Source organism: Podarcis raffonei, chromosome 8, assembly GCF_027172205.1.
Source record: "Podarcis raffonei isolate rPodRaf1 chromosome 8, rPodRaf1.pri, whole genome shotgun sequence".
Classification (NCBI taxonomy): Eukaryota; Metazoa; Chordata; class Lepidosauria; order Squamata; family Lacertidae; genus Podarcis; species Podarcis raffonei.
The window spans coordinates 35,139,008-35,148,614 of record NC_070609.1 but is presented as its reverse complement, the minus strand read 5'-3'; the positions used below and the strand labels follow the sequence as shown (position 1 = coordinate 35,148,614).

At 48.3% G+C, this 9,607-nt stretch overlaps 1 protein-coding gene across 2 annotated transcripts in view; it reads left to right on the top strand.

Moving 5' to 3' along the window:
- The first annotated feature begins 7,527 nt into the window (after positions 1-7,527).
- The window catches only part of EPHA10 (EPH receptor A10), a 29,156-nt gene continuing 27,076 nt past the window's right edge, over positions 7,528-9,607 (top strand). For both annotated transcript variants that reach the window (XR_008331793.1, XM_053399169.1), the window contains exon 1: positions 7,528-7,616. Coding sequence is in view for 1 of the 2 variants with exons in the window: in XM_053399169.1 (XP_053255144.1) it covers positions 7,556-7,616 (61 nt within the window). In the remaining variant the exon portion in view is untranslated. The remainder of the gene's footprint in view (positions 7,617-9,607) is intronic.

The following is a 9,607-nucleotide window of genomic DNA, read 5'->3' as shown; positions in this document are numbered from 1 at the left end:
CAGCAGGCTCTCCTTATGTTCTTATGAAGGTTTCTGAGAGAGAGGGAGCTGCCTGTTTGCTTGGGTGCCCTGTGTCCTGTTGTCACTCCAGGCAGATGCTTCATGCTTCAGCTGCAGGTGGTCCAGGCCTATAGGTGGTGGAGGAAAACTGTATCTCCCTAAAGTCACCCTTCTACTGTTTCTGGTGGAATTGTAGCCATAGCAAAGAAGCAAGCCCTTGCCCAGGGACAGGCTCTCTTGCCGACCTGCCAAGGTCCCTCTGCTGATTCCTAGAGAGATACCTAGATGAGGGCATGAGGAATCAGAGCTCTCCTCTCATTCTAGGTCTGCTGTTGTCATTTGCTTTCACCTTGGGATAAATTCTGGCACTACTGCTCTTGCCGTGATTTCTTTGATTCTTTATGTGTTTTATATGCACACATCAAATGCCCCCCTGGCCCATCCCCCTAGGTTGCTCCCATTCATTTGCCCCAACGCTGACTTTCATTTTAGCCTGGGCTGTGCTCTGTCTGATGCTATCAAAGCCAATGGTGCTCACCACCCCTCTCCTGGGTCTTTTTGTGCCAATAAACACCATTCAGGCTCCAAGTGTTTACAGCTCCAGCAAGAGAGTCCTGTAGGAAGCAGCTCAGCTGGGCACAGAAGTACTGCTGCGCACTGCACTTCTCATTGCAAAATCTAGCAATTAGCATTATATTTGCAAAACCTCCATTAGAACCTGCCACAGGCTTCCTAACTCACAGACATACAGGAAGGAAGATTCAAAGGAATGCAAAGGCAATGTAAATACAGCCTCTTGTAAGGGAAGGGAGGAAGGGCCACCAGACCTAGGAAGTGCGGGTGCTAATTATTTCTCTTCATTAGGCAGCCACTGGGGCTGTCTGCTGCTTAGGGACCCCCTCCCATCCCTCTAGGTTGCAATGCCTGCTGCAGGCTGACTTTTCAGATGCTGAGAAAGCTTAACTGGGGAAGGGCTGTCATATCTCACCTGTTCTGTATGCAGAATGTCCCTCGTTTAATCCCTGGCATCCCCAGGTAGGACTGGGAATGGCTCCATCTGAAATCCTGCAGATCTGCTGCCAGTGAGAATAGACATTACTACACTGGATGGACTAATGGCCTGGTTCAGTTTAAGGCACTGTCTGTACCCCCAGTGTTCAGTGGAGAATGCCCATCACTATCCCTTGACATATTACATCAACAGGTTAGGTTCACCTGAACTTTGGAAAGAGAATTGGTGGTGGTGGTGGGGAATCCTTACAACCATCAGCTGGTAACTCCAGAAAGCAATTGCAATTGTGCTTCATGATCTCTGGGCCCCTTAAAATTGTTATCCCAATAAGATGTAGAACTGTAATAAGTTGCTTTTGGGGGGCCCTTAAGGTTACTAGCTGTAGGGACATGGGGCAGATTCCTCTTAAACTATGGTCCCCACAGGTGTCTTGTACAGGCTGGCAGAGAGAGAGAGAGAGAGAGAGAGAGAGAGAGAGAGAGAGTGAGTTCTGTAGCCCAGAATCCCAGCTCCTGTCTAAATTGTGTTAGTCCTAAGAACACAAGACGAGCCTGTGGGCTCAAGCCTATGGCCCATCTGGTCCAGCAGCCTGTTCTCACAGTGGCCAACCAGATGCACCCATGGGAAGCTCACAAGCAGAACCCACGCACAAGAGCCCTCTCTCCTCTTGTGGTTTCCAGCAACTGGTAATCAGAAACACTGCTGCCTCCCACTGTGGAGCCAGCATTGCTAGTAGCCATTGATAGCCCTCTCCTCCATGAATTTGTCTAATTCTCTATTCAAGCCATCTTGGTTGGTGCCCACCACTACCTCCTGTGGGAAGGAGTTCCATAGTTTAACTACACACACAGCATGAAGAAGGACTTTATTTTGTCTGTCCTGATTATAGTCCCATATGGCAGCAGTCAGGGTACCAGTTTCTGGCAGATAACTCCCTCCTCTTGCCTTCTGCAATACTGGGCAGGCAGGAGCTGTCTCAGGTAAGGATGGAATTCTCTCTTTGATCCATGACACAGATAATTTTGATTCCATTGTGTGTCAGCACCTAAACCCTCTTATCAGATAATTGATTCCCTTTGTTTACCCCTAATCCCTGTCAATTGTCTCTCAGATACCAATTACCTGTCTGGGGATTGCATTGTCTCATGTCTCTTAGGGCAAAGAGCTCCCCAGAGAGGTTCATTCTCTTCATTTCAATCGGGGCTGATTCAACAGAAGCAGCACCAGTCAGTCATTTGCCCAGGGAGAAAAAAGTGTGAGTCTTATTTTGGGATGGATGCAGCTACAACAGGTAGACAACAGAAGGCAATGCCCTAGCAAGTGAAAATAGGGCACAAACACCACAAATTCCTAGAAAAATCTGGATCTCTCTGGAAGCTTAATCCAGACTCCATATTCACCTTGTATCTGTAGCACTGAGAGGCCTCCCAATATGTTTTGGATGCTCTCTGCCTTGTCCCAATTTAATTCATTATTCTGGTCTGAATTTGTTCTGTTAGATCTGAGGCTCTGTTTTGCCCATGTTTATTGTAAGAGGGGATCTAAAAATGCCTGCATCCTTTTTTCTTTTCAGATATGCGGGTGAAATTTGCAGGCAAGGAACCTCTAGAGTGGATTAAGCCTGTCAAATCCTGCCTCCTGGGATTGATGGGGGGGGGTGTCTCTGAGCCTTAGTAATGGGGCTTCCCTGTCCTGCTTCAACTCTTGTTCTTATACCTAAAGGAGCGTCTCTACCCCCATCATTCAGCACGGACATTGAGGTCCAGCTCCGAGGGCCTTCTGGCGGTTCCCTCACTGCAAGAAGCGAAATTACAGGGAACCAGGCAGAGGGCCTTCTCGGTTGTGAAGACCGCCCTGTGGAATGCCCTCCCATCAGATGTCAAGGAAAGAAACAACTATCTGACTTTTAGAAGACATCTGAAGGCAGCTCTGTTTAGGGAAGTTTTTAATGTCTGGTGTTTTATTGTATTTTCAATATTTTGTCAGAAGCTGCCCACAGTGGCTGAGGAAACCCAGCCAGATGGGTGGGGTATTATTATTATTATTATTATTATTATTATTATTATTATTAATGCATTACTCCCTAAGGAAAGGCAGGTGCTCATCTGCCTCTATGATGATGTAGCCTAGAGGAGATTTGGGGGGTGTCAGGCTGTCTGAGCCCCATTTTCTGCTCCTCCATAGCCCCACCATCACCAAGCTCACTTTGTACCCTTCCTCCCTTCAAGGCAGGCCTCTACAGCTGCTTTACCTGGCTGACTCATTTTGCAGCTCTTACACTTGTTAGGGGAAAAGTCATCTGTCAGCAAAACTAGTCAGTTTAGTTCTGTACTCCCGTGGCTTCAATTTCCCTCTTCTCCCATGGAGGCTTTCAGCTCCTGTCTCTGGAATTTATGTCCTCAAAGTCTCCTAGGGGTTGGTATTGATTTCTGAGTGTTATTTTCACAGTTGTTTCAAACACTCTTTCAGAAGCAGCTTAGAAAATCTGTGCCTATGGTGGGGGTGGGGAGCAGAGGAGCTGCTCTTGGTCTCTTGGGTCTCCATGCCACCCTCTTAAGAACACAGGAACATTACGAAGAATGTGCTGGATCCGGCCAATGACCCATCCTAGTCCAGCATCCTCTTCTCATCATGGCTGACCAGATGCCTGTGGAAAGCCCTCAAGGAGGATTCAAGTACAAGAGCCCTCTCCGCTCTTGTGATTTTCCAGAAGCTGGTATTCAGAAACATTGCTGCCTCCATCTTATAAGGCTATAACTATTGACAGCTACTCGTCGTGATTGATACATCATTTTATCTGTATGCCACCTTTCCATATTAAAAACCCTGCTCAAGCATGATACAACATAAAAAAACAACATAATTACAAACATAACCAAAGCAGTCATAAGCAATATATGATGGCTATGCTCTCCCTCCATGTTCAGAGGCAGCAATGCTTCTGAACAGCAGTTGCTGGAAATCACAGTAGGAGATAGTGCTCATGTGCTTGGGTCCTGCTCTCTGATTTCCCACAGGCATCTGGTCGGCTACCAAAAGAACAGGATGCTGGACTAGATGGGCCTGATCCCAACAGGCCCCTTTTGTTCTCATGCAAAGAACTGACAGTAGAGAATATCAGAGCAACTGAGAGATACAAAAATCCATCCCTACCATGCGGTTGCTGTGTTAACCCAAGGGCATCTTTTTTGCCCATCCAAAAATGAGGTTTCTGTCCAAACCACAGCATGGCACAGACATCTGCATGGGTTTCTAGGCAGGTATTCCTCAGGTATGTTTAATCAAATGGGGCCCCAATGAAAGGAGGAATGTAAGCCATTTAATCTGGAAGTGGCAGTTCATCACAGCAGGTGGACTGCATTTTTTATCCTGAAGTGAGAGTAGCAGCACCAGGGTTGCTTATTTTATAGAAATATAATCATTATTCCTGCCTTCTCAAAAAAGAAGTTGCTCAAAGAGGCAAAGGAAGCCTAAAAACAAACACCATTATCTCATAATTTAATGAAGTTACACAAAAAACCCCACAAGACTAAAACAGCATCAATAAAACAAAGCTCTCCAGAGAGGCAGAACGAACCACAAATAGATTCAAATGAAATTAAGATGCAGCAGAATCAAATGTTTGTTTTAAAAGATATGCTTTCAAAGGCCAGCAGAGAACAGATGGAGAGGAAGGCTTGGACCCTCATGATCTCCCAATGCTCGCCTCCACGCCGACCCCTCCCACCCCAGCTTCAGCCCCTGGAAGCAGATGGGCTGCTTTCCTTCTTTCCCCTCCCTGCTGATCTGGGAGTCCTTCCACAAAATCCCCTGGATGTGTGGAAAGTGTTTTAACTCACTCAGATGGAAATGCACTCTGTACTTGCACACACGATTATGCAGATGGTGGATGTGAAGACCAGATCCCCAAAGAGCAGGTCATGTGAGTTTACTGCAGTGGAAAAAGACGGATCAATTTGTATGTGATGACTTCAAGGGTGGATGGATTAAACGGCAACTTTTCCAAAGCTTCATCCTACTTGTGATGTTATCTCAGTACAGCTTCAGCCTGCAAAACCCACTGAACGATTCACCTCTCTTGTCACTCTGACCACAGAAGCTTAATGCATCCTGCCACTGGTTCCCTGCTCACTCCTGGATCCAGCGCAGTTCAAAACCCTCCTTGGCAGGGTCTCTTTATTAAGAGATTTGTTAATCCTCCTCATCAAATAATCTTTGTGTTTGTTTGTTTTTTAAAAAAATATATGGATGAGTTTATTCTATTGACAGTATCTGAGTACCAAGACCAGTGTTTCTCAACCAGGGGAGTATATGTATGAAGATCGGCAGGGGAGGATGAGTGCTTCCAAAAAATATGTACAATATAACTTAAAAAAAAAAAACCCATCCAAATTAAAATATGAAAGTGTGAAGTGGTATGTGAAGATCACGTGCCGCTTATTACGTGATCAGCATGCCATCATGGGTGCACAGGAGTTCAGCATTACCTCTCGGTTGGTGTGATGTACAATATATATAGCACAGCAGTGCATCATGCAGGCTGCAGTGAATTGTGAGAATTTCACACATACTATATATGCCATTGCTATTACCTATAAAATTATCTTTGATTTAAGGGAGATATTTTTAGTGTGTGGTTGAAACAACAATTGTGCAGCTGGAAAAGTGGGGAGGAAATTACACATGCCAGGTGGATGTAGATAGGAAGCACTTCAACGACTGGCAACAGCTGTCATTCTGGCATTTCAGGGGTTGGACTAGATGATCCTTTGGGCAACTTCCAACTCCATGGTTCTATGTTTCTATAGCTCAGGCACATCCAACTCCCAAGAGACTGCGATCTACTCCCAGTATAAAAAACTGGCAGTGAGCTTTTTTGGGGGGAAGGATTGACCAGAGTTGTTGAGCTTTTTTGGGGGACCAATAACGATCACCCAGAAGATCACTAGTATAAGTGGTACCGTGATCAACCACAAACATCCCCGCAATCAACCAGTAGACCGTGATTGACTTGTTGGACATGCCTGCTATAGATGATTAAATCAACTTAGCTTCCTCTGAGTTAAACTGCTGAAGCCATGCTAATATGTGTCCTTTTTCTTTGGGGCAAGAAAAACAGCCTCTGCTTTACTTACACCTTCAGGCAGGCATTTTCCCCTCATATCCTTCTCAATACTTTTCAAGTCCTCCTGTTTTTGCACCGTTGCCTTGTCTAGCACCCCATGTTCCTTCTTCTGCAGACAATGCAAAACAGAGCTAGTCTAGGGTCCTTCTCAGCCAATGGTGGCATATTATTATAGATGTAAAGTTAATAAGTTTTCTGTTTCTACAGGTAGTTGGGCCCTGAACTAAACATTTTTTTTGTTTTTGTTTTCTTAGAAGAGTACTACACTCACAATTCCCTCCCCTGCCACTTCAGCTGGGCATGAGAGACAGAGGAGCTCCATTAGCAAGCCAATCCAGGAAACTCATACTAATTTATCAATTCCTTTTGGCTTCACTCACCAAATGCCTCCATCTCCTAGTCAGGCATCTCAGAGTCACCAGACCTGGAGTGAGACCATCTAGAAACCCTCAGGGAAAGCAGCCTAGGTTGGCAACTTGATTCTGCACACAATGAATAGCTCAGTTGGTTAGAGTGTGGTGCTGATAACACCAAGGTTGCAGGTTTAATCCCCATACAGGACAGCTGCATATTCCTGCATTGCAGGGGGTGGACTAGATTACCACCTAGGTCCCCTTCCAGCTGTATGGTTCTGGTAGAGGGAACTGAACAGATCAACCTGCCAATTGTGCAGCACCAGTGTGAGGAAGCCTTTCATCACTACCCTTCAGTCCTTGCTAGAGCATCTCCAAAAGGAGTTTTGGGGAATCAAGTGTGATTCAGCTGTCAAAGACGTTTTGATCCAAATGTCTTTGTGAAGCTGGTCTTCCTGCTCTTATGGCTATTAAAACAAAGGCATTTGACAAGCGTGCAACATCTGTGCACAGATTAATAATAATTAAAACAGACTCTGAAAATTAAAACTTCATGTGAAGTTTTTGATTTTTTTAAAAATTGTAAGCACTTTGATTCATTGTTATTTTTAAAACCCCAAAACATTGGAAGGCGGCGGATTCTCCTCTCTCGGAGGTTTTTTCAACCGAGGCTGGTTGACCATCTGTCACGGATTCTTTCGTTACGATTCCTGCATTGCAGGTGGCGCGGCTGGGCTAGATGACCTGGGGGAGGGGTCCTTTCCAACTGTGCAATTCTATGATCTGTAATTAAAACTCCCGGTATTGCAGTCGTTTAACCTAAGGGGAGCTAGGTTTCAAGATGGGGGCGGGGGATTTTTATACTAGCTAAAAGGGAGAAACACTGACGTAGCCAAACTACTGACCACGCCCCCGGGCAACCCCGCCCGCCAGCCCCGCCTCTCTCCTTCGCTCGCCGACCCCTATTGGCCGGTGGGCGTGGCGGCGCGCGGAGGCAGTTGCCTGGCAGCAGCGGGCAGCTGGAGCGGGCTGGCAGCATGAGGAGCCTCGCCGGCGCGCGGGGCCATGGCACTGCCGCGCCTCGTCCTCCTCGGGCTGGTCGTGCGCGCTGCCTCCGCGGAGCAAGGTAGGGGGGAGGACTGCGCCTAGCCAGGGAGGCTCCACCGAGGGGACGCCGCCCTCCGCCAGGGCCAGGCAGTCCCATTGGAGAAGAGCCACCTCTCGGAGGTAGAGTGCCCATGAGCATAGATGCTCTGCTGGGTTATCAGCCCCCTTCTCCCCCCCCATGGGGGGTAGGCGGCGGGCGAGGCTTTCCTAAAGCTCACCCCCCGCCAGGGTACCCCAGGAAAACCCCTTCCTCTTCCTCTTCCTTTCCTCCCCTCCCGCAACCTTTTCTTGGTGTTTCGTGGCCCAGACGGGGTAGACTGACCCGGGGTAGACTGCGGCGGCACATGGAGGCTCCGCTCCGAGCGCTGCGCCGCCGGAAAGCCCGTCTCCTACGTCGAACGTCCGGAGGGAGTCTGGGGGGCGGCTGAGAACGGGGAGCCCGTCGGGAGACCCACCGATCGTCGGGGGTCCTTAAGGTCGCTCGCTTGCTTCGGGAACCCTCTTCCGGGCCCTGGCAGGAAAGTGGTTGCGGAGGAGCGCCATCTCTCCTCAGTGGGCTCGGCGCGCCCCTTCTCGCCCAGTGACCCTGGCAGGGACGCCGCTGCCCAACGGCGCTCGGGGGGGGGGGGCGGGCACACGACCGCACAGCGCCAACAGGGCTCGACCTCGACGGCTTTCGGATGGACTGACTGTCGGTGGGCTAGGCTTGTCACTCCCGCAGGTGTTTAGAAAGCTTCCCTCCCGGGCTCAGGCAGGCAGCTCTCGCTTGCTCCTTGTTCCTTCCTGCTGCCTCCGACACCCCCCTTTCCCCAATCCCAGTCTTTGCCGGCGGGCAGGGACAGTCCTGGATGCTGCACAGAGCTGAACCTCCCATGCCCAAGAGAGGCTGCTTCCAGAGATGCCGGCCCTCAACTCAGGGCGGTTTCAATGGCAGCTCCTAGCAAGAGGGTCCAGTAAGGTTTCCTTCAAGAAGTGAGAGTCCTGTTGGGGAGGAAGATGGTCCTCCTGCCAGGTAAAGCCTCTCCTTTGTTGCCTGCTGTCAGCTGTGGGTTTTGCTGCTGCCTCCAGATGAGCTTTTGACTGCAAATATGCTGCCTGCTATGGCTATCATCTGTTCCGTTTGGCTCTAGAATTGCTTTTGATAAAACGGGCTGGTGTTTTGTTTCCTTTTGTTTTTTGCCCTGAGAATTTTATTTATTTTATTTATCAAATTTATATCCCACCTTTCCATCACAAGATCGCAGGGCGGTTTGCAGAATAAAATACAAGATAAAAACACAAGTAAATAATTAAAACTAAAACAATGACCCAATCCCCTCCCCACAAATTTAGAAGACCGTGGAATATTAACCAGCAAAAGGCCTGGCTGAAATGATTTTTATTATTTAAAGAAAGAAGTGTGTTACAAATAGGGAATGAAATAACCAGAGCACGCTGCTTCTGTTCCTGCGCTAGCTGCCGTCTGGCTTGCAAAGAGCAGTGTCCCTGGCAGACGAAAGCATTCACTGCTTGAACATTGCACTGCTTTGGTCTTGTGGGAACGAACTGGCTTGGATTGGCAGGAGCGTCCTACGAAATCTTTATTATAGTCACTGTGGCAGCTGCTGCTGCTTTGCTTGTCAAGGGGAGGATGTGCCCTGAATCTCTTGGTCAAACAGCTTCTTCTGTGAGATACCTGGGCAGGATAATGAAGCTGTCGTTGGATCAAGATGACTCTTCTCTTCTCTCCACCAGTCTCTGCCCCGCAAAACTGCCACTAGGGGACGGAGGGGATTGATTGAGAAAAGGAGCCTTGGCTCAAAGTGGGAGCATCCATGTTCAGGGTCACAGAGCAGAAGCAGTTACCGTAAATCACATGACTGGCACGTCTGGGCATGTAAGGCAGTCAGGGCTTCAGAGCAATGAGCAATTGGCAGAAAGGAAGGATTAAGCCGTTTGGGGCCTCACCACAGAACCGACTCTGGGTGGCCTAGTCCTTCCAAGTTCTGGGCCTTCCCTCAAGTACTTTCC